This window comes from Ictidomys tridecemlineatus, chromosome 2 (assembly GCF_052094955.1).
Source record: "Ictidomys tridecemlineatus isolate mIctTri1 chromosome 2, mIctTri1.hap1, whole genome shotgun sequence".
NCBI lineage: Eukaryota > Metazoa > Chordata > Mammalia > Rodentia > Sciuridae > Ictidomys > Ictidomys tridecemlineatus.
The window spans coordinates 220427181-220452635 of NC_135478.1; the positions used below are offsets into that span (position 1 = coordinate 220427181).

At 44.8% G+C, this 25455-nt stretch overlaps 1 protein-coding gene across 4 annotated transcripts in view; it reads right to left on the reverse strand.

Annotated features, from left to right (window-relative positions):
* Nucleotides 1–994: 994 nt before the first annotated feature.
* Tcaf1 (TRPM8 channel associated factor 1) overlaps nt 995–25455 on the reverse strand; it is a 43975-nt gene continuing 19514 nt past the window's right edge. For 2 of the 4 annotated variants that reach the window (XM_013359272.4, XM_013359273.4), the window contains exons 2-9: nt 18688–19321; nt 9117–10111; nt 8736–8833; nt 7487–7700; nt 6943–7182; nt 5824–6161; nt 4172–4422; nt 995–1387 (exon numbers count right to left, since the gene is read on the reverse strand). In XM_013359272.4, the coding sequence (XP_013214726.1) occupies nt 1378–1387; nt 4172–4422; nt 5824–6161; nt 6943–7182; nt 7487–7700; nt 8736–8833; nt 9117–10111; nt 18688–19307 (2766 nt within the window). In that variant the 5' untranslated portion in view covers nt 19308–19321 and the 3' untranslated portion in view covers nt 995–1377. Of the gene's footprint in view, nt 1388–4145; nt 4423–5823; nt 6162–6942; nt 7183–7486; nt 7701–8735; nt 8834–9116; nt 10112–18687; nt 19322–25109; nt 25288–25455 lie in introns of those variants that run through there. The other 2 variants (XM_005326620.5, XM_040291318.2) reach the window with 2 other exon arrangements.

Consider the following 25455-nt stretch of genomic DNA (forward strand, 5'->3'; position numbering starts at 1 on the left):
GTTTCATCATTTCTTTTTTCTGGGAAACTTCCTCCAGGTACTCCCTCAGGGAGGGTGAAAGAAGGCAGACTTTGAAACTTGCATGCCAGAACATGTCTTCACCTTGGTGTTCTTCTTGACCGCCTGCCTTCTACAGAATTCCCCAAACCAATGTCTTCCAGAAGTTGTGTGAAAACATTGTTGCCATTTGACTTCTTGCATTCAGGGTCCCTGGTGAAAACTCTGCTGCCAGTCTATTTCTCATCCGATTTTAGTTGAACTAATTTTAAGTTTTTTTCTCCTTGGACACATTTCTTAATAATCCAAAATTCTGGAAGGCTGTCTAGGTGTTGGTAGAACTGGGGTTCCTCAACCTGTTCTTCTACTGTTCAATTCTTTCTCTGTGTTCTCCCTTCTAGGAATGGCTAGTGGTTGATATTGATTGTCTAGGTCTCTTTCCTTCCTTCATATTTTCTCTTTCTTTTTGCTCTACATCTGGGGAGACCCTCAACTTCACTTTCCAGCCTGTCCACGGGGGACTTTTCAGTCTTATTTTGCTTTCAAGGGGCTTTTGTTATCCACAGCTTTCCCTTTCTTCGCAGCATCCCGTTACCATTTTACAAATGCATCTCTGATCTCTCTGAAGATAGGGTGTGAGTTTTCAGTTATTCTTTCCCTCTGGAGTTTATAGTACGTTCAACACCCCTAATTCTACATGGTTAGTTCTCTTATGTTCTGTCCCTGCTCTTGCCTCCTGCCCTCTGTGTGTGGGATTTCCTAGCTAAAAGTTCCCATCCCAGAATTCCTACTACTGACTGGTAGGCGTCGGTGGCGTTTCCTCTGCTGTCGTGTGAACAGGTCTGTTTCTCCGGCTGCTTCTCTGCACGGAAGCCCTGGGCTCTTGGGTAGCAGTCTCAACTTTCCGAAGAAAATTAGCTGATTTAGGCTGGCGGGGGTGGGGGGTGGGGGGAACTTGTTTCCACAAAAAGAGCAATTTTATTCGGAGCACCGACTCTTACCTCTCCTCAGGCAGTTTATTCAATTTCTTTATACAAACAACAATGACAACAACAACAACAAGGAATCTTTAACTGGCACCGACAGCAGGAGCCTGTGTTCTGTGCACGGGGGTGGGGGATAGGGGGTCGGAGTGGGGATGGGGGTCAGTTATACAGCGGGTACAGTTCTTTAGTTAAGGGACTCCTCTGATGCGCGAGTCTCTTTGGGGTCATGTTGCTCAGATCAGCTTCTAATCTGTCTGAAAGGTACCTCCGCTCTCATCAAGCTGCTTCCACTTCTTCTCTCCCAGAAAGGTGTTGAGATCATCTTCACGTATCACCAAATGCCTTTGTCTTTGCCGAGGTGTGCCGGTTCTCTTCCCGTCTCTTGACTTCAATTTCAGTGGGGCCTGGGGAAGGAGGGGAGGCAAACTGACATGTTCAGTCCATCATCTTAAGTTGCAAGTCCCATTGGAGGCTTCAGACAGGGGGGGTAACATGGATAACTCTGTATTTTTAAAAGATCCCCAGGGCTTTACCGCTAAGCTTAAAGAGGGCAAGGACAGATACACTTTCATTCTAAAAGATTGGGCATCTAATTTTCTCCCTGAGAATATGCAGTGTGGGAGACTTTTGGGGAGTAAGGCTCGTTATCAGACTAGCCCATCACTCAAAATCCAATAAACTGGAGTCTGCTCTCCGGGGACCCAGGGGACAGTGGCTGAAACTTGAAAAACCTTGAACCTTAAAGACTTGCTAGGTCCACAGAACTCACCCAGCCACCTGCAAAGTGCCTCGGGAGGCTACCTGAAGTCCTTCCTTTGTGCTGGCATTGGGGATCAACAAAGGAACCTTTGTTCTAATAAAATGAGATGAGGAGTACCAGAGCCAAAGCTCTGGTAAGGAGGGACAGAACTCCCTCTGTTGGCTGGTTGGCTTCTTTATTGCTCACTCATTTGGCCCTTCAGCACTGTAGTTATGAACCCCCCCATTCTCTAATCAGAATGCCTGTGTTCAAATCCCTGTTCTACCACTTGTTAGCAATATAGCTTTAGATAATTTACTGAATCTCCATAATATTCAGTTCGCTCATTCATCAGATGGGAGTTGATAATAGTTTCCATCTCATAAAATTATGGTGAGGATTAAGTGAAGCAATCTATAGAAAAGAACTAGTAGTACAGTACCTGGCACACAGTCAACGCCTTACAGTTGACAGCAGTTATTTAAAATGTAGAATGAATATTCAGGTTTGAAGAACCTGGACCATGGATAGTCATGGAATAAGGGGAAGTAATTCTAGGAGGGAGAAGTGGAATGAAATCCAGAGGAAAGCAGGGTGTAGGTCAAATCTTATTTTCTACGCAGCCACCCATTTTACCAACTAAGTCAATGGAAGGATCCATTAAAATAAATGTGAGCTAAATCAAGGAAAACTGTCTGGATATGCACATCGGCCTTGGAGACCGGAAAGCTATAAAAAAATGGGAAGTTCTGAACAAAACTAGAAGTAAACAGGAGACTCTATGAACGTGTGCTATTTAAAGAAACTGGATGAGCTCTATCTAGTTGTCTTGTTCCAAAGTGATATTTTGTAGGCATGTGTGGTAGGTAACTCCACAGTGACTGTCTAGTTACTGCCACTGGGGACATAGGAACTCCACCAGAGGCTGATGCCCACTGTTTGCTAAGGACAAACACCATCATGGAATTGTTTTGTTTTCAAGACATTCACTTTTGATTTAATCAAAAAGGGGATTTGACTCTTTTTTAAAATTCCTTTGGTTCTTTTCTTTTCCTGAAAAATAGAACTGAGTAAAAAGACTACACTTTTAGTAGTTTTAAAAGACACCATTGTGAATTGAGAGTCCTTCCTTGGGATTCATAAATCAATGTACCACGAGCCTTGCAGAGGTTGGTGTATAAAACATAGAATAAGCTAGAATAGGTAATAATTATGTACTGAATATCTTAAAATGCCAGAGGAAAGGATTTTGAATGTGTTCACCATGAAGGAATGATAGACATTTGAGGCAACAGATATGTTCACCTCATTTAAATGCATACTACATACATATATTGCAACCATGCAGGATACGTCATTAATACTATAATTTTTATATTTTTATGCATCTGTTAAAAATTATGACTGTATTTACAAACTTCATCTAAACTGAAATCTATTCCTAAAATAATTATAAAATAATTAGTGAGCTAATTATATAATAATAATGGCAACTGACCTTCTCTCTAAACCTACTAGTTGCCAGGTACTGTTCTAATGACTTTTAGAGTCGGGGAAAACTGAATCCTCACAATAATTCTGTGAAAATAGATCCCATTTTATGGGAGGAAACTGAGTCACAGAGAAGGTAAGAAAACTGCCAGGGACAACAGAAGGAAGATCTAGAATTTGAACACAAGGAGTCGACTAGTTGGAATGATGATTGTCACCACTAAGCTATGGGCAGAGAATGGGAAGCAGTGAACTCACTATTCTGCACACAAGTCCCTTAAATGGCATTCATTATATATATTACAAGACTTCACAATTATCACTGCATATCTTCATGACAACCCTGTGAGGCAGGGACTTTCATCCCCTTTTCATACACAGGGAAATGGGAATGCAGGGTCAAATGACTTTCCCAAGAGCAAACCCTAGCTCTGGCTCTTCCTGCTCTACCAGACTGCGTTTAAAGTGCTTTGACAACTAGGCAGGACACAAAATACATGAGTCGTCAGAGAGCTGTCTAGCTGTCATGGTGGATTTGTGCAGTAACCTTCTATCACCAGATTTTTAGAGCAACTAATAACAAATAAAAGGCCAGAGAGAGTCCACAGGATGTCAAAGTAAGAGCCACTATCGATGGGCTATGGCCATATACCAAGGGCCGGTCTAGAAACTGGTGCCCAAGCTCTCAGGACAGGGCTGACGGCAGTCAGGAGGCAATCTGACAACTGAGAGCAGAGGAGCAGAATCATGGACGGGAGGCCTTGTTCCCGAGACATTCTGACTTCACTTTTGCTGTGTTCTTAACCCACTTCCTAGAGACAGAAGTCAGTAATGAGATTCGGCAGTGAGCTAAGAGGACAAGGCCAGAACCCTAGCAGACAGAGGTAGAGGACTGAACCCCCACCTCTGCCTACCTCCCCAAACCTCTCTACCTGCCACCTCGATGGGCACTCCTTACATCTGTGTGAGGAGGTATAATTTCATAATATTTTCCTTCCATTCAGGCAGATAGGCCAGGCTGGTAGCCACTTCCTTCTGGATGGGCCAGGCCCAGGCCTCAAAGAACGGAGCCAGGTTCTTCTGCACTTGGTGGGAGAACATCTTGACCCACAGATTCATTTTGTCGACATTGTCTGTGGGCAGGTTGGTCTGGTTCCTGTACTCTGTGAAGAGACGGATGAATGGCTCCCAGCCAAAGGCTTCCTGGAGCTAGAAAGAGAAAGAGGAAACCAGGTGAGACGTCTAACCTACAGAAAGAGGGCCCCGCAAACAACACAAGTGTGATGTGCTTAACTCCCTGAGCGTGGGCTTCATGTCCACCCCTGGCCTTCCCTCCTGTTCTGCACACTGCCCTCATGTCCCGTTCTCCCACTTTCTGATCTTAAGAAGGGCCTTGGGGCAGACAGCAGGCAGACATGGCTGTGGTGTGATTGCTGCAATAATTAAAATTGATGTTTTATACCAATATCATTCACCTAACTCACAAGATCACGAAAATAACGATGGGATGTTACACAGGGTCTTAAAACCGACCAAGTGGATGGATCCTTATTATCTTTCATAGTTACAAGGTTAAATAAACTCCAGTAATTGGGAAACTCCCACCCCTGTGCTGCAATCCTCAATAATCAGAGGTCTGGGTCGGTTCACAAGGCTACCCAAATGGCCTTTGGGGGCAGGGGGTAGAAGTGGGAGACCACAGGTAGTCTAGTCAGCCAGAACCAAGAAGTCATAGTTTTAGAAACAGGCAGCCATCCCAAGGCCATGCCTAGAGTCCATGCTAGCCGGGATTTCAGAGTTTTTGAGCACAGAGGCCCCTGGGCAGCTCCCTAGACTGACTTAACTTTACTCCACGGACGAGGAACGTTTGCTCCTGCCCCTAACAAGAAAGTGAAAACAGAGCCTCCCCGATGACTTCACACCATTGCCCTGGCAGTGAGAACGGGCAGAGAGGAACTTGAGCAGGTGGAAGAACCAGAATAGAGCAGGCCTGGCCTGACCCCAGGCGATGCCACGCCCCACTGTGAGCCGGGAACTGATCCAGGCACTGGTGGGGGCAGCCGTCTAGGGCATGGAGCACTCAGAGGCAAAGCCGACCTCCGTGCCCAGGGCAGTGAGGATGCCGCGTGGATTGCCTATTGAGGTGGGGTCTGAGGCACAGCCAGGTCATAATGAGGAGAGGGTACGCTCAATGAGGGGAAGGCAGGTCATAACCAGGAGCAGTGCGTGAATGGGGTGGTTTGGTGCTAGCTGTTTGGTAGAAAGTTTGGCTTCAATTGAGGGTCTGTCTGCCTTTAAGACCAGAGAGAAAGAGAGTATATTTTTATAGTACTGTGTTTGCCTCCAAGGGTTTTAAGATTTCTCACCTCCCTGGGGGTGCAGCTGAGGCTACTAAGTCCACTCTAGGGTCATGCAAAGTGAGGCCCGAGAGGCCTCACCCAATAGGACTTTTACACTTGGCCTTGTCCGCGCGTCTCCCATGGCTGAGTGTGGGAGACAGATGCAGTGGGGGTCTCCTGGGTGGCTAGAAGATCATCTGACACTTGGCCCTGTTGGTCCTCACAGCGAGGGTCTCCCTCCCATTGCCCTCCCCCACCCCCTGTCCAGTACCTGTAAATACGTCTCCAGTGCGGTCCACGCGTTCCAGTTTTTCACATTGGGTCCCTTGCCCAGGTAGATTCGGACACGCTTCTCCCGAACCGGGGGCCACAGGGCAATATTGGCACGGCCTCGAGGAATGCCCAGGACTGTTTCGTGCACATAAACACACCACAGGTTGCAGGTGGCCTCGGTGGTGTGCGGTGGGAACTCCCACTCCTGCCGCTGCTGGTTGCGGCCCAGCTCGTGCACGGGGCCCCACAGCCCCTTGGTTCTGATGAGCTTCTCATTGATGAGCTCCTGCACGGACTCCAGATGGCACATGATGGGGTACCCAGCATGCATCCAGCCTGGGAAATACAGGAGGGCAGAGGAAGGGTTAGGGTCCTCCTATCCACCTGGGGAAACTGCCACAAGAATCAGTAGACCCAGGCTACCTCCCGCACCCTACCGCTCAGGAGGGCAATCCAAGCCCAAACCCTCCAGGCCCTCCTCCCGCTCGGTGCGAATGCTCTCACTGCACTCTGACGTGCGGGGCCACAGGAGGGGGCGTGGGTTGTAGGGAGCCATTCGTGCCACCATTGCAGTTTTCTGTTTTTATGAGGATGCCTTACCCACGTGAACTTGTGTCTCATGTTTTTTCTCAAAATTCAGAACTCTTTGAAGGTGGTTTCCCCTCCCATGATCACATTGACACTACTTTACACTGGTGATTTATTCATCCCAAGAAAACGAGGGTCTAGAGAAATTTCTTTGGTCCTTTGAGATCTAGACATTCCCTGTTCCATTTTCTGGGCTCCGTCACCCATAGGCAAAGGAGTCTTCATTCAGTGTCTCTCAGTGACTCTGGGCTAATTCAAGGCCCTCTGCTGTCTCTACCCACTTCTCGATGTCTCCATTTGGACACTTGTGAAGGATCAGGTAGCATCCCTTGATGTCTTTGATGACATCTCTTGACATGCTGATGGACATGGCTATTTATTTCTTACATAACCTTTTCCCTAGCTATTTAAATAGCAAGGAGTATGTCTACATGTCTTGCTAGGAGAGCATGTGTACCCTCCTGGCTGCCTACTGCATGGCTGTGGAAAGGCACTTTGTGTCTGCGTGCAGAGGGGTCAGGGCACCCACCAACTGAGATCTGCACGTCAGCGACAATCCTCTGAGGCAGACGTAAGGGGAAGGGTTCGGCTCCCAGTCGTGCCACCGCCTGCATCACCTCATCCCAGAGGCGGAGCAGTGGCTCAGGGTTCTCCAGAGCACGCAGATTTGCAGTTGGCACAGTCAGGATAATGTTGTCCGTGGCCAGCTCTCCCCAGGGACCTGGATTCTCCTGGATACGCCTCTTCCATTCCTCCTGGGATGTCTCCCCTAGAAGAGAGGCCAGGGGGGCTTGGAACATGCTTTCCCAAATACCTTAAGTCAAAACATCCAACTCAGACCCCAGGAGGGGAACGAACGACAAGACCATGAGCAATACATCCCTCCTCTTTATCCTGGGACGTCCCCATGGATATGATGTGGTGTTTATCTCCTGGCCCCAGAGCAGAATCTAAGGAGGCCACCCTCCGTCCCACCAGGCTGTGTGTCTCTCTCCTACATCAAACAGCCCTCAAGCCCCTCCTCGTCCCAGCCCTCTGCCTCCCTCGGGATGCAGCCCACAGCTTCCACTCACCCAGCTTGTAGTAGGGAGCATGCACGGCTCCCTTCACGGTGATGGGCACAGAACCCAGTTTGCTGCTCTGAGGCACAATGATATAGAGGAGGCCACCCCAGAGGCAGGTGATGGACTTCGTGGGCTTGTCCAGGCAGCACCGGTTAATCACCAGGGGGCCTCGGAACAGCTTGCTGGCCCTGGTCAGGTCATCCGTGTGGCAGCCAATCTGGATCTGAGGCAGAGAAATCCCCCCAACAGAGTCACCACAGGGCATGGGTGGGTGACAGGAGAGAGTGCAGGAGGCGGAGGCTCAGGAAGGTCATAGGGCCACGACCCCATGTACCATCAATGAGTTGTGTCAGAGAGCCCATGAAATCACAGCCCCCCGCAGGTCTTATGGACTAACTATGGGTGAATTATTCTTGTGAGGGATTCCAATATCTCTACAGTGGGTCGTGCAGAATCATTAACATAAGGAGAAGCAGGTGTAACCAGTAAGACAAATTCCAAGGAGCACTGACTCCACAAATGGTCCCTCAGTGTCTTTTAAGAGAGTCCTAGTTTGCAGATTCTGCAGTGGTGGACCTGGCACTGATGAGTGGAGGGGACCCGATGTTTTTCAGTGGGATCCCGCTGATGAAGTGGAGGGTTGGTTCAGTCCTGCCCCTCTCTCCAAGGCCCCCCTTCCTGGAAAGGTGAAGTGACTCCTATACCTGGTGACCATGGGATTGTTTCCCTGGTTTATGCTAAACAAGTGCCAGGATAGGAAGGGCATAGACTAGGCTCCACCAGCCAATGGTCGTCTGGGGAGGTAGAGCCAGATGGGGTATCTGCATGTGGAAGTGGAAAAGCAGACCATGGACTCCAGCAATCAAGATACCACCTTTGGTGTTATGGGGAAGAAGCCAGGGTGAGAGGGAGCTTGTGCTACAACCAGAGAAATATATGGGCATAGAAAGTGAACTGAGATTTATTCAATCCCTGTGGAGGGGTAGGTTAACTTCCGTTTGATGCCTCTATTCCTCCCTCTCTGACACAAGTCAAAAGGACAATACTTAAGAACCAGCAGTTGGCTAGTCTTGAGTCCTGAGCTCTGAAACGTTTCAGTCTATACGTTGTCTGCAATGCAACTGGCTTATCCTTATAATGTGGGCATAGATATGTGACTTGTATTGCCAGTAGGGTTTTATGAGGACCAAATAAAGTACAAGTGGGGAAGGCAAGAGTCTTGGGTACATGTTATGTGATGGGCAGGGCATGTCCTCACCTTCAGATCTGCAGAGGCAGCAGATTCTGGCAATGAGACTTCTATGATTTGCCTTCCAGGTATGTAGAGCCCGGTGCTCATCCAGCAGTATCGGGTGCCTGTCAAAAGCACAGAAGGGTAGACTTTATCCCTCCTCCATGACTCCACGCAACCTGGCACCTCCACAGATCCTTCAAGAGCTCTGCCCACCCTTTCCCTTCTGAGCTACCCTGATCAATCTCTTCCAAACAGCACTGCAAGCCTCAGCCCCTGACTTCTCCAAAGGATAAGTGGACAAGGATAGAGACAATCATCTGCAGAAGTCAGACCCCCAAATGAAGTGCTGCAATCATATGCCCCAATCCCAGCAGTTCCCAAGTTGCTCCCAGGCTCATTCCATACCTGGATTGGTACAGTTGACCTCCACGGTGATGGGAGACTCGGAAGGGCGCAGATAGGGGCTGCTGTACATGTCTTCAATTTCCGGGACTAACAGAGAGAGGTCACTTCCAGAGTGGGCCAGACCGGTGGCCAGGGAGAGCATGGCCCCCCTGCAGCAGTCATTGATAACGGGGTTCTCTCGGGTGGCTACGGGGAGCCGATAGCGACTGAGCAGCTTCCTCAGGAGTCGGTGCACGGACATGTAGGCGGGGATCTCTTCTGCAGGGATCTGGAGGAAGGCTGCACCATCTGGGCCCAGCTTGGCTAACCAGCCCTTCTCCACATTCCCTCTCTTTCTGCCCATTATAACCTGGAACTCAGCCAGGGTGGAACGGAAGTGATAGGTCCTTATCCCTGCTTTCGGGGTACGGAAGGGCCCTGGATTGAGGCTTTGGCTTGTGATGCTGATGCCAAAGGGGTTGAGGAGGAGGTTTCCAGGGAATCGAGCCAAAGGGGACACCCCTGGGTTCTTGAAGGCCCACCACCAGGCTTGGGCTCCAACAAATAGCCCGCCGCCCTCTGCTACAAACTCCTGCAGCTCCTTGACCCCCACTTCACTCACAGGCTCAAAGCAATAGACACTTGCATCACTGGTGAGATTGGGTTCAATGCTGGTGTCTATGCCCCCCACCGCAAGCAGGCCGCTCAGCGTTCTCAGCTCTGTCTGCACCACGATCTTGCCTCTGCGGCCCCCATCCAGCCAGCGGACAGCATTGAGCAGAAAGGGGCCCAGTTTCCCCACTGTGAATAACACTTTATGGCCAGTCACAACCACCCGGCCCCGGCCATAGCGGGCAGCTGCTATCACACAGCCATGGTAGGAATCTAACCCCAGGGGAAAGGCTAAGGCCCCGTGCACTAGCAGCTGGGATGGGAAGCAGTCAGAGTTGCTGATGTCCAGCTCTGAAATCCCATGCAGGAGCTCGTCTCTGTCCTCGGAGAGGTCGTCTTCACAACTGCAAAAGACACACGCACCCTGGATCAGAGGAAGGCCCTGCACAAGGCTTCCGAGCAGAGCCTGGGCACAGCAGGCCTGGAGACCTGTTGCCTCTGCTCATATGGGGGAGAGTTAGGAGAACAGAGTGGGCAGATCTCACCTCCCTGGGTGTGGAGATGTGTTAGAAGGAGGACAGAACGACTTGGCATGAATTCTGCTCTGCACATTTTTTAGAGAAAAAGTTCTCTAAAGGAACATTTCAAAGGAAATCCTAAAATGCTTACTGAATACTCTCACCTTAAATATTCTAGACTGAAGTTCATGTTTATTTATTTTATTACAAAGTTAACGGGAAATCATATTTCTATTCGTATAAGGAGACTTCTTTATAAACTTTGTACTCTTTCTCCAGATAAAGCCTACAGAAAGCCAAACTCGTAGTGCTAGTGAAGAATCATTACCATCTCAAATGGTGGAGGAGGAGAGTTCACTAGCCTTAACTCTAGGGAGCCCCTCTGTCACCTGATCCACGAGGACTTGAACCCCTGGAATGGCACCCCATCGTTGCCTGCCCAACAGCAGTGACACATGCTAGGGGGTTTTGCTTAGCACCATGGGTTTACTTTTGATGGGTCACCCATCCTTTTAGGAGCTCAAGATACCCAGAAGCCCAAAGTGGGAGATGGAGACCTGGACACTTAGTGGGATTATCAGGGACAGAGTGACCTCTGTAAGCTTCAGATCCCAGAGTTGGTTCTGGCCTTGTGTTAGGTAGAGCTATGCCAATTGGAAGAAGGCAGCTTTTAGAAAACATCAAAAAATGGAGGTCAGTCGACAACATATTCACACAGTGTTTGTGCTGTTCTTTTTCAGTGGCTGGCAGAGCTCTAACTGATGGGAGAACCGTGGTCCCCACAGCAGATCCTTTCCAGAATATAAAGATATCACCCTACAACTTGGAGACGACGCTCTCTCTCCTTGAAACACTAACCATTAAAACCATCAACTAGTTCTTCTTGCTCTGATTCCAGGCTGACCAAATATCCTATGACTATAATCTTGCTTCCCATGTCCACATGCCCAATGACAGTAGAAGTCATTAGCTAGGCCAAACAGAATATTCGGGTTCTTTGACATTTATTTTTCTCAAGCAACACCTAGACAATCTATCCTTAATTTGATAACTATAAAAAAAAATGAGACTTTAAAAAAATAGTACTTTAAATATGTATACAAAATTAAATGGAAAATGTCTTAATCTCATGAGGACTTCTATTTATAAATTTCATGAAATTAATTTTTTTTTAATAAACGAAGTCAGTGAAAAGCTGGGTTTTTGTGGTCTAAATTAAAGTATGAGCATCAGAATCTCTCCACTAGCCACCATGAAAAGATGAGAAATACTGAACCTGCAAAGCTAAGACTCAGACCCCAAGTCCCTAGAATGTCATCTAGACAAGAGAGCACTATCTGAGGTTCAGTGCTGAGCCAGGGCACACCCTCAGAGACAGGAGTCTGTTGACTGCCGTAGCCATGCTTACATACAGGGGGAGCTAAACAGTAACTCTATGGTTTAAAAAGTTTCAATTGAGGTTTTCTCTTTCTCACAGTGGGGCACTGATAGGGCATATAACGTGAATGGATCAGAGATTCTTGAGAACAGAAGAATCTGGAGCTGCATGTGTGTGAAAGAGAAGATCAAGAACAGGACTATCATTTGCGCTGAGAAAATGCACTGCAAAAACCAATGATGTTCAATCTAGACTTTCAATTCTATTCAAAACTTAAATAGAAAATAATTCTCAAACACTTGTTGACAACTAAAAGCATGAAACAGAAGCACCAAACTAATGACAGAGAAAATCAACCTCCAAGGACACAGTGATCCAGGAAAAGGAGGCTCTGAAGGTGGTTTATCATTGGTGAATTTTAAGAAGATATGTTATAAAAAGTCACTAAATTATGATAAAAATGAATTACCAAATCAATAATCTCAGTTTTAACACAGGGGAAGAAGATATGTCTTGGCCTAGTTAACTACTGTGGATAAGTAAAGGAGAAAGTTGAGTAAAGTGAATCTTCAGAGAGCAGTTCTATAGGCCAAAAAGATGATTATCAGAAAGAAAATATGGTATATATAAACAATAGAATATTACTCAGCCATAAAGAAGATTGAAATTATGGCATTTGTCGGTAAATAGATGGAACTGGAGATTATCATGTTAAGTAAAATAAGCCAGTCCCCAAAAACCCAAAGGCAGAATATTCTCTCTGATATGTGGATGCTAAAAAATAATGCAAATTAAAACTATATTGGAATACTCTTTCCTGGCCATCAAAATCAGCAGAAACACAAGTCAGACAGCTGTGCTATTGGGCATGTCCTCACATGGCTGATGGGAATTCCAAATGGCACAAACCTGAATGGAGAAGACTGGAAATTTCTAACAAAAGTAGACACACATTTACTCTACCACTAAAATAATGACCCCAAAAGTATAGCGCCTACAGAGTACGAAAACATAAGCAGAGTTGTTAACTTCAACACTATTTATAACAGCAAATCTTGAAAATAGCTTAAATGCCCACTTGTTAGAGACTGGCTGAATAAAGTGTGGTATATTCGTGGAGTTCAACACTATGTGACCATAGTAAAAAATGAGGAAAACCTCAACGTATTGTCAAGAATGATGATGACTATATATTAATAGAAAACAGAAGGCGGGCATGAAGGCACATGCCTTTAGTTCCAACTAATCTGGAGGTTTCAGTGGAAGGATCACTTAAGCCCAGGGATTTGAGACCAGTCTGGACAACACAGTGAGACCCTCATCTCAAACAAAGAAACAACAATAACAAAAAAAAAAAAAAAGAAAATGAAAGAAAAAAGGAAGGAAAAATCGTGCATACAACACACAAAAATTATCTCAAAACAGGTTCAAGACCTAGCCTGAAACTATAAAATTTCTAAAATAAAACAGGGGAAAAGCTGCTTGAAGCTGGCCTTAGCAATGACTTTTAAGTATCACACCAAAAGCTCAGGCAGTAAAGGCAAAAAATAAGCAAATGAGGGTACCTCCAACGAACATGTTTCCCCGTAGCCAAAGACACAATCAACAGAGTGAAAAGTCACCAATGTTTACGGAGAAAATATGTGTAGATCATATATCTGCAAGGGGTTAATATCCAGAATATACAATGAAGTCACACAACTCAATATCAAAAATAAAATAACCACACTGAAACATGGGCAAAGCACCTGAATTGGCATTTTTAGACAAATATAAATGTCAAAAAACCCCCAAAAAACCCCAAACAAATAGTCAACGCCTTTCTGAAAAGCTGGTCAACATCACTAATCACCAAGGAAATGGGAACCGAAACCACAATGATACGTCTCCTTGTACTTGCTAGAGTGGCTATCTTCAAAAAGTCAAGAGATAACAAGGGTTATCGGGGTATGGAGTAAGAGGAATTTGTGTATGCTGTTGGTGGGAATGTAACTTGGCACCGCCTTGAGAGAAAGCAACTTGGAGGTTCCTTGAAAAATTAAAAATAGAACTAACACATGACCCAGCAATCCTTCTGCTGGGCATGCGCCAAAAGCAAATGGAATCAGCAACTTGTAGAGAGAGCTGCACTCTCAAGCTCATTGCATTGTTCATTTTCCACAAAAGCCAAGAAATAGCGATGATCTGAATGCTCATCAGTGTTTTAACGCCATTTTGAACACACACAATTTCCATCACCCCCCAAATGTACTATATGCCCTTTTGTGTTCAATCCAGCCTAGTGCACCTTCTAGACATATGGATTGGATTGGGATTTCACCTGCATGTAACCATAAACATGTACTCTCCTGAGCTCAGCTACTTTCACTGAGGACAGTTTTTTGAGAACCCATCCAGATTGTTGAGTCTTATCAGTCATTCACCCCTTTACTGCTGAGTAGGTTGCTCTTCTGTGGATATTCCATAATTTACTTATCCATTCTTCTGATGATGGGAATTTAGGTAGCCTCCTGTTTGGGACCTGCTGCCATGAATGTTGATGTATAAGTTTTGGCATGGACATGTTTTCATCACTCATGGACACTCAGGGATGAGTTGGCTCAGTTGAATGCTAAATGCCCCTGAACTTTGTAAAAAATTGTTAAGTCGTTCTCCAAAGTCACTGTGTCATTTGATGTCCCCAGTGGCAATATATAAAAATGTCAGCTGCTCCACATTCTTGTCAATACTTGGTACAGTGAATCTTTAATTTTAGGTATTTTTTGATGTTAGAGGTGTGTGATATTTCACTGTGATTTAAATTTACACTTTCCTAATGACCATTGTTGTTGAGAAGCACTTCATGGGCTTTGGTTTCTTGTCTATCATCTTTTGTGAAGGAAGTTAAGTATTTTGCTTTTTTCTTTAACTGTCTTATTATTATTGGGATTAAGAGCTCTCTATGTACACTGAATGCAAGTCCACATTCCTTTTGTGGACATGTACTTTTTTTTGTCTTATGTTGTCAATCTTTATCTACTCAGTGGCAGATACTTTCTTCTATGCTGTCATTTAGGAAGTTTATGAATTTTTGTTTTTGCATTCAGGTCTAGATCTATTTCTAGGTATTTGTTTTGTATGGAGAAGGGTAAGAAGGGGTCAGAATTCATTTTGTTCCCTTCTAACACTGTCCAGTTATTTCAGAACAATATGTTGAAAAGACTATCCTTTCCTCATTGAATTACCTTGGTCACCTCATCAAAAAAAAATTGATCATAAATTTAAAAATTTATCTCTGAACTTATTTATCCAGGATGTTTCTTACTCTTATGCCAATACCATAGGGTTTTGATTACTTCATAGATGTTTTGAAATCAGGTAGTATAGATCATCTTTGTTCTTCATTGGCAAAGTAAGTTTGGTTGTTTTAGTTCCTTTTCATTTGTATTTTAATTTTAATTTGAATACTGCATGCTTTCCCTTAGAAACAGGAAAAAAAGAAAGATTGGAACTGCAATGAGAATATAGGTCATTTTGGAAAAACTGTCTTCAAGAATATTGAGTGTTCTGATCCATTAGCACAGTGCATTTCACAACTTCCTTGTTTCATTTAATTTCTCTTGGTAATATTTCATAGCTTTCCATTTATAGGTTTTGATAAAATTAATCCTTAGTGCCTCATAGTTTTGGGTTCTATTTTAAATGATGATGTATTTTAATATCAATTACCAATTGTTAGTTGCTAGTATAAAATGTAATTGATTTTCTGTCTGGCATAGCAGTTTTTCTGTAGTTTTTTTTTTAAATAACTTTTTACACCCATAATCATATTTTATGAAAATACTTCTAGGGATAAAGTAACCCCACTCTAGAAAATCCTTTGCTGAACTTATGTTCAAGTGAATCTTGTCACTTACAAACCTTCTAAATCCCCCAAATAGTTTTTGGTTTTTTGTCTCTTTTTAATTTTTTTCCTTTTTTTTCCTTTGCAGTAATGTAAATAGAACCCAAAGCCATTACAACTGAGATACATATGCAGCCATTTTTAACTTTTTATTTTGAGTTAGGTCTAAGTTGCTCAGGCTGGACTCAAACATGCAATCTTCCTGCCCGAGCCTCCTGAATTGCTGGGATTACAGGTGTGTGTCACTGCTGTAATTTGATTTCTAACAGGACAGGACAAATTTTTCCCATTTCTTTCACTTAGTGTTCTAAGAAATCTACAGTATGCCCAACCCCATGTATGATTTTGCTTTCTACAGTTTTGCTTACCTGCAGTTAACTGCAGTCCAAAAATATTAAATGGAAAACTTTCAAAATAAATAATTCAAAAGTATTCAATTGTGCACCATTATGAGTAGCATGATAAAATTTCAAACCATTCTGCTCTCTGTGGGTTATGAATCATCTTTGTCCGGTGTATTCCTGCTATACCCACCATTAGCCTCTTACTAGCCATCTTGGTTAACAGATTGAGTGTTGCAATACATCTGTGTGTTCAAGTGACCCTTACATGGTAATACTATGTACCAGTACCCTCGTCACTCACCTTACTTCATCTCATCACAAAGGCACAGTATTATCTCAAATCATCACAAGAAGAAATGTGAATATAGTACAACAAGATATTATGAGAGAGATATCATTCACATAACTTTTTACTATGTATTTTATGCTTCCTTATTTCATTATTAATTGTTATTATTCTTTTATTTTGCCTATACATTAAACTTTATTAAAGGTATTTATGTATAGGAAAAAGCATTGTATAAATACAATTTAGTACTATCTGGTTTTATGAATCCCCTGGGGATCTTGGAATGTAAGCCTCATAGATAAGGGGCAACTATTGCAGTGTGAAGTAAAACAAACAAAATTCTCTCTCTCTCTCTCTCTCTCTCTCTCTCTCTCTCTCTCACACACACACACACACACACACACACACACACACATTTATTTCTTATTTTCCAATCAGTGTACCTTCTTTTTCTTGCTTTATTGCATTGGCTACTACTTTTAATGAAATGTTGAAGAGAAGGATGAGAGAAGATATCCTTCCTTGCCTTGCCTCATTCTAGGGGGAAAGAATGCAGTATTTCACCATTAAGAATGCCTTTACCTAGATGCCACTTAACAGACTGAAGTTCCTTTTTTTAGTTGAAGTTACGTTATGATTCTGAATTAAATTCTGTCAATTTTTTTTATACATTAATTGAAATGATATGGTTTTCTTTTTTTCTATTAATATGGTAAATCAATTTTGTTTTTGAATATTAAACCAGCTATGAATGTGCAATATAGATGTACTTGGTTATGATCTATTATCATTTTCATATATTGTTATATTCTATCTATGGTATTATTAAGAAATTGCATCCATATTCAAGAGGGATATTGTTCTGAAGTTTTGTTTCTTTTTCTTAAAATGTCTTTCTATGGTTTTAGTATCATAGAAGTGCTAGTTTAATAAATCAATTTTTGGAAAATTTTCTTCCTCTTCAATTTTTTTTTTGGAAGAGTTTGTATGTAGCATTGCTATTATTTGTTTCTTGAATGTCTGGTAAAATAATTTGTAAAACTATTGGGTTTTATTCATGTTGTTGCTGGTTTTAAATAAAATTTTTATTTTTTAAATTAAAAAAATTGAAAATTTGCAAATATAGTACAAGAGAGCTTTTATGTGCCTTTGACACATTTTTCTGTAATGTTCCTACTATATAGCCATGGTATGCTGCTAAGAAGTTAACACTGGTCAAATACTACTAACTAAACTCCAGAATTTATATAAATTCCACCTGTTTTTCCACTAATGTCTTCTAGAATCCAATCTAGGATGCCACTGGGGTATTTAATTATAATCCAACTTACGTTATTTTATATTTGCTCTTGTGCCAATTTTGGTAATTTGTGTTTGTCAGGAAATGTGTCCATTTCATCTTAGCTGTCAAACTTATTGGCATAAAGTTGTGGTAAACTTTATTATCCTTTTAATGACTGTACAATCTGTACTAATGTTTTATTCTCCATCCCTGAAATTCATAATTTGTGTTATTATGTCTTTTTTGTTGTGTTAGATAATCTAGAGGTTAATCACGTTTGCTGATTTTTTTTCAACTAATAACTTTCGGTTTTACTAATTTACTCTATACACTATATATCTAACTTCTAACTAGCAATGCCCTCCAAGGGTGTGCAGATCCTAAATAAACTCATAAATACCTGCTCAGATATTATTTTCATACTACATAGGGAATCACATTTATCTTTGAGATGCTCAATTTTTAAAACTCTGAAATCTCCTTGTAACCTGAAGTTAAAAAGGACTACTGTGGAAAATATCCATGCGCTTTGTACTGAGGATGCTGAGAATTTTATCGTGCTATAGGTGTTGCCCAGTGTATTTTTTCTAAACCTGGGATGACCCCAGCTTTTAACCCTCCCTATTCATCCATCTAATTTTACATCTGAGGTACATGTGTGTGAGCGCCAGTGAATCTGTAATGTGTTCAGCACCATCTGTGAGCTGCACAGGCTGGGCAGGGTTCTCCACACTGCACCCCCACCTGCACTCTCCATTACCTGGGCCTTCGCCCTTAGAGGTAAAATTCCTTCCTAAGTTCAACACTTAGCAAACTGTTCCATCATTTTTGCTGTCCTCACTTCTGAATCCTCACTTCCTATTTCCACCCTAAGCACATCTGACTTCCCATTTCCATCCTTCCTGCTGCTCTCTAGACTTTGGCCTCTAGGGTCCTTCCCATTTTCCTTTTCCTCTCATTTCCACTGAAGGACACCTTCTCCCATAAATTTATGGAGGACTCCAGGGGCTGGTAAGCTGGAGTCCTCCATAAATAATGGACAATACAGAGTCCCTCCCATCAAACATCTAAGTGGTCTGGCCTGGGAAGGTAGAAGCATTGAGGACCTTGTCCCTCCCATGATAAGGACTGTTTTAAAAACTGAGCTGGGGTTGGTGGAGGTGGCGATGTGGATCCACATCCGAGTAACCCGATTTTTCTTCCGTGAGGCTGGAAGCACCCAGAAGATAAGAGCCACACCTGCTTCTTAACTGGAGGCCCACTCCACTCTGGGGTAAGGTACTCACCTAACTAAGACCGGGATCTTGGGCATCTTCTTGGAGACTTTAAAGAAACTTGTGTCCCCTTTATTGTCAGTGAAGTACACCCCAGCCACGCTGGTCACCAGGTTCCCAGGGAACGTGAACAGGACCCTTTCATCATCGCCCTGGTTGGCCCAGTCCCAGGCTTGGCCTCCGATGAGCAAGCCCCCTCCTCTCTTCATGAACTGGACCAGCTTCTCAGTCATGGTTTCGTTGTAGGCATCGATGCAGTAGACTCCCAGGGAGTCATTCACCTCTGGCTCAATCTTTGCCTCTACTCCAGAGCCCTCGAGGATTTTGAGCAAAGGTGCCAGGGATGGGTGCACACCAATGGGAGCCCCGGGGGAAGAACACAGCCACCCCACAGCGTTGAGGAGAAAGGGAGTGAGCTGGGCTTCCACCAAGTAGTCCTCATGGGACAGGACCACGAGGCGGCCTCGACCATAGGAGGAGGCAGCAATGAGGACCTGGCCCATGTCATTCACCATCACGGGAAAGGAGGCCTCCCCAATGAGCAGCAGTTCACATGGGACGGCATCTTCAGGGAGATCCCAACTTGTGACTCCATTCATCAGGGCCTCAAAGGCAGCAGAGGGAGTCGCCATGGCTCTGTTGGCTTCTGCAGAGAAGAAAACAAAGGCTCAGCTTGGTGGGGAAGGGGCAAGTACGCAAACAAACAAAAACCAGCAGAGCGTTCTCTCTTCTACTAACTGGGGCCATTCTCCCAACCAAGAGGATGATGAGTCTATTCCAACCACCAAGGGACTCGAGCTCTGAGTGTCTGCTGTCCAGGGACCCTCCCACCCACCCCCGTGTCCCATCCTCTTTAGACTCTTATGGTCACAATTGGAGAGTCTGACACTTTTCCACCATAAAACAAAACAACAAGAACAACAACAAAAAAGGAGGGATGAGGGTGGAATTGTGTTCCTCAAAGAGGTATTTTGAGATCCTACTTCTTTGTATCTATGGATGTGACTTTATTTGGAAATAGGCTTCTGCAGATGTAATCCCATAACCACAGTAAGATGAGGTCATACTGGATTAAGGTGGGCCTTGTCCAATGACCAATATTATACAAAGAGGAAATCTGGGCACAGACTGATGAAGATAACAGGGGAGGATGCTGAGGACAGGGAGGCCGAGGGTGGAGTGATGGGTCTACAAGGCAAGGGATACCAAGGACTGCGGGCAAAACCCAGAAACTAAAAGGAACCCACACTGCTGACCCTGGATCTGAACTCATAAGTGTGAGTGAATAAAATCCTTTCACTTTAAGCCAACCTATTTGTTGTCATCTGATATGGCAGCCTCGGGGGACTAATACCCTGGTGCCACACGCTGTCCCCAGATGCCCATTCTGCGTTCTTGGCCCCTGCCCTGATTTTATGAGTCTCAGCTCAGTGAAGTTATAACTGAAGTATGAACAGTCTGGGCTCCTAGAGAAAGCTGTGCCTTGGGCAAAGTCTCAGGCTGCATCAGCGGGAAGCAGAAGCCCTCTGAGGCTTCAATGCAAGACTCAGACAGCCAGGAACAACACGTTCTGAAATGATGACAGATTTTTACTTGCACTGGGACACAGCTGAGGGAAGTAAGTGTCCGTGGATGTGGACATACTGTCCTCGGCTTCTTCACCATGAGCTCTGCCTGCAGGATGGTCCACAGTCTGACTTCTGCTGCATGCACTTGATTGAGACTGTCCTCCAAAACCAGATACCTCCATTATCAGGGCACCTGGGGCTTCATGTCTTCACTGGCCACTCAGTGGCAGTGCACACGGCAGCTCTTCCTATTCACGAGGCTCACCACTCCCTAAGCGTGACCCAGGCAGCCTCTTTTTATATCTTCAAGCCCTGAGACCACTTAACTTTCTCTCCTCTATCTCCTCTTGGTATATGTGAGTCCTTAAGTATTTTTTGTTTGTTTGTCTTTTGTTTTCATCTCTATTCTACTCTTTTTATGTCTCTTATCAGAGAATGTGCTGCCTGTCTTGATCCATTTTGTGCAACTATAACAGAACACCTGAGGCTGAAAATTTATAAAGAAAAACGATCTATTTCTTAGAATCATAGAGGTTGGGAAGTGCAAGATTGAGAGGCCCACATCTGGAGAGGGCCTTCATGCCGCATTATCCCATGCTGGAAGGCAGAAGGGCAGAGAACACATGTGAAAGAGTGAGGAAGGGGACTGAAGTCATTGTTTTATCAGAGACCCACTCCCGGGACAATTCTATGACCCACTACCTTGATAATGGCATTGATGCACTCCCAAGGGCAGAGCCACTGGCAAGTAAGATTACAACACACCAACACTGAAGGACCCATTTAAACCATAATAGTGACTTTCAAGGTAATGTACAAAATGATGATAAGCTCAGGAGTTAAGGCTGTCTGGATTTATGTTTCATGTATTATCAACTGTGAGACCCCAGCAACAGAACTCAGACATAGTCTCTGCATTCATTATGTAGGAATGATCCCATAATCACATAAGGTTTTCCTGAAGATTAAAGGTCAAACACCCTTTCCCATAACATTTCCATATATACATATAGACCACATGGTTAAGAGTAAATCATTCAAGAATATGAATAATAGGGGATTTTTATAAAGTAAAAAAATAATGTTACGTTTTACAAATTTACAACAAATTTTTATTGATTCTGGTCTTATAGTTTTCCCGGGTTTCAGTTCACATTAAGACTAATGTTAACGCTGGTGCTAATGATTCTCGTGTTTATTTCCCAAGTGTCGTGACGGGCCCTCAATGAGTCCTTGGCCTGGGCACAGTGTCTTCCACAGCCATGGATAAAACGGCCCTGGTCTCAAGGTGACTAAAAAGTTTAAGACCCAGAATGAACGCACTCCATAGCCATTTATCACTGGTCTTTAACACTAAAGAAGTCAAATTTATTATTTCCCTCAACAACAGCTGTTCTAAGTTTCACAAGCATCAACTACCTTCCTATCTCAAAGAACTACTGCGAAGCTATGGCCAGTCAACACAGGGTTAATAAGAAGCTTTCCCCTTCCCTGCCCATCCTGGGCCCACAAATGACCAGGAGAGTAAACCACAGAGTCACAGAATGTCCTTTTTTCCTGTCCTTCTCAAATCCAGCAGGTCAATATCCTATCAATGTCCGTTCTGAACTAGGCCATTAGCCTAGTTCAGGTCCTCACTGATTCACGTCTGGAATAAACCAATCCAGCTTCTACTTCTCTAGGATCTGTTCCTACTTCTATTCTTTTAAACCCCACCTAATCATATCATTGACCTGAAGGAAAAACCACAGAACTTCTCTGGTGTCCACAGGGGAAAATCTGACTCCCTTCTCCTGGTCTGCGAGGCCACCGCAGCTGGCAACTCCTTAAGTTTTCCAGCTTTATCTCCGGTCCCTGTTCCCGTAGCTTCCAGACTGTCTGGCGCCCCTGGACAGGGCCTGCTTCCATTTCAGATTCTCTTTCCATTCTCCTTCCTTCCTGTCCCCTCTCCCACATCTTTCTATCTACAGAAATACCACCTTTCTAAGTGAATGTGTGCGTAGAGGACAAAATTTAAATGACCCCGTCTATGAAGCAGTGCTCAATATCACTAATCAAGCAATGAAAGATATACTGCATATTATCCATGAGATTGTCAATAAATAATTAGATAGATTTTAAAAAAAAACTAGGAGAAAGAGAAGGAGACACAGAAAAGAAGGTGAAGAAGATGAGGGCTACTAACAATGTATACTGGTGGAAGGGATCTGGGGACACTATAGGTATCTGAGCAATGACCAAGAATGTCTGCACTCTTGAAAGTGACTGACAGTGGCAACTTGTATTCAAAGGTGAATCTATTCTTCAACATAGCGATTCCTCTTCTAGAAAGTTTTTACAGAAATTGACAGCATTGAAGACAAATGCTCAAGGATCCTACTGCCACATGAAACTACAAATATAGACAGAAAAATGAAGAACCAGAAGTGGACCAAGAGGATAGAAGCATTCCTTGAGTGTCAGGTTTTTACATACAGAGAAAATTTATGGTGGCCACAGTTGAATGTGCTAACCTTGACCGCATTAGGAAGGGAAAAAGAGAATAGTTTTTTTTCATCTTTATACAAGTCTGAATCTTTTGAAATGCTGTATATGTTATTATTACAAGTACAAAGAATACTGAGATAATGTAAGTTCAACCAAGCCAGTAAACATATATTAAATGACTAAGTATGTAAAAGATTAGGTAGATTGATCAAGTGATCCTATCTTACTAGCCCTAAAAGTCTTCTTTTGCCTCCTGTCTGGTTGTCCATCTGCCCACATGTATCTCTGATTCCCTCTCCTCTGAGGGTTCCTTGAACTCTGTAGCCAGTTTTGTTCTTACTTTAACCAGCTATCAGTGAACACAACATTTGGTTTTGAACGAAATGCTCTGTCTTTGTCCTGAATTCTTGTTTGTTCTCCCAGGGGGAGTGACCTAGCTTCTGCTTTCTCTCCTCTGGGTCCACTTTTGCCCCTTCTAGCTTGCTACAATTGAAGTCGCTGTCCAAAGCAAAAGACACCCAGGCAAACCTGTAACTCAGGGAGAGAAGAGATTTTCTACTCCTACCATAAAGTACTCCACAGGATGCAAACAGGGTTTTCCCTGCGAGAAATGTATGGAAGGGAAGATGGGGCGACGCCCTTTACTGTAGCTGATTTTAGATACTGATATGCACAGTGTCTGAGGTCATAAAACGCAATTTATTCTTTGAATTCTCCAGGAGAATGAACAGGTGTTCTGTGGATGGGTGACTGAATGATTGATTTGAAGGTAAGGGCAATCACAGGACCACTTCTTCAGCAAACAGCTTGAACTTAAAACTCATTAATAGCACACACACTCAATTCTTTGTTTTTTCTTCTCCATGCCATTTTCTTTCTATGAACCTTTATTTCTTTTTCCTTAAAAACCTTATATCTTTTTCACTGTCCATGAACTTCGACTAAGCCAGAATTGGAGCTCTTCGACCACTTCTTTTGCATTACACTCGACACTCCCTGCTAATTCTTATTTAATTTTAACTTGAAATTTCTTTTTGTTTAATTCATGCATAAAAAATATGGAATGTTCATGGAAGGACAGAGAAGTTCAAATAATAATAATAATTTTAAAATTTTAAAATTAAGTAAAATTGCATATACTTACCATGCTGTTTAAAAGTAAAAAAACGCACTCCCCCCTGCCCCATACCTTTGCTAGTATCTCTGAAACCTCTCTAGTGGGCCTCATCATTCAATCCTTCCCCACTACCATAGTAGTAAAGCTTCAAAACTTCGCTTTTTTCTATTTCCCTTACCCCCTGTCTTTCACTCATATTTGCTCACTTCCGCTGGGTGACTTTCAGGACAGCTACATAATCGAGGAGCCCTTGCCCGCAGCAAGAAGACCCTTTTCTTTCTTTCCTCCTTTCCTATTTTTTTGCCCCCGCCCCCTCCCCCGCCCCCGCGCACTCGCTACCGCGCAGTCTCTCCCTCCCCCGCTCCCTCCCTGCTGGTCTCCATCTCTCTCCACGTCTCCTACGTGTTGGTCTGCCAGCCTCACAGGGTTTCTCTCAAAGGCACAATGTGTGAGAAAGGTCCTCCAGATCTCCCAAAGGCTGTCAGTAATCAGCTTGGAGTCCGGTGCCGGATCCCCTCTCCCCTCCTTAGCTCCCAGGCCCAGAGCCAGTCTGCACCGAGCGAGTGGGTGACGTCAGAAGTGGAGCAGAGGGGGCCTGGGGGTGGGGGTGGGGGGCGGCCAGCCAGGGAGGAGGGTAGCGGCAGAAAATCTCTGCGCTGGGTTGGCAGAGAATTCTCCAGGCAGGGGACACCGCAGTCTGTGCATGAGGTGGGGTATCTCACCAGGGTCCCCTCCTCCGCCCACCCTCCCACACACCAGTCTCCAGGGGACATTTCAAGCGGGTGAAAGATCTCAGTCTTAGAGACCCTGTTTGCAGAGGTCAAAGCCCGGTAGGGCAGGAGTGATGCTCCATCACCAGCTACCTGTGTGGTCCTGAGCTGGCCCTGCCTCCATCCTGGCCTTCGGCATTCTCCAGGTATTCTCAACGCGTAAAGCGCGTTCGGTGCCAGGCCTGTCTGAAGTCGACCACACAAAGCAGGCGCAAGCCAACAGCAAAGTCAGAATCCGCGGAGCGGGGCACTGCGGCACGGGGTGCACAGCCGAGAGCAGGGAAAATCGCCCCCAGAAACAGGGACCCTCAGCGCCGGGAGCCTCCGTCCCCGACTAGGGCACCCCCAGGTCCCCGCGCGCCTCGGTAGGTCGGCTGGGTACCCCAGCGCGGCCCCCGGTCCTCGGGCCTCGTCCGTCTTCATCCACCGGGCGGAGGCCACCGCCACCAGCCCCTTCCCCAGCCCGCGAGGCTTTCCGATGGGCCCACTCACCAGGTAACCCTGCAGTTTCCACAGCTGGGAGGGGGCAGGGCCTGGCGCTTAGAGGGACTCAGGTTCGGAGGGGAAGGGGCTTCCCTGCAGAGCGCTGACCGCACGAACGATCGGTGAGCTGGGATCCTGATCCAGGAGATCCGAGTGGGAGGGGAGGAGCGGCTCCCGACGAGTCTCCTCCTCCCCACTTCCTCCCGGGCAGGAGTGGGAGACCAAGGGGGCGGCGCTTGGCAGGGGACAGCGCTTCTTTGTGTCGCCGGGCCTGGCGGCTCGGCATTGCGGCACATTTGGGACGCCCAGCGGTCCCATCCTAGGAGTGAGGACGGCCGTTTTTATTAAAGACAAA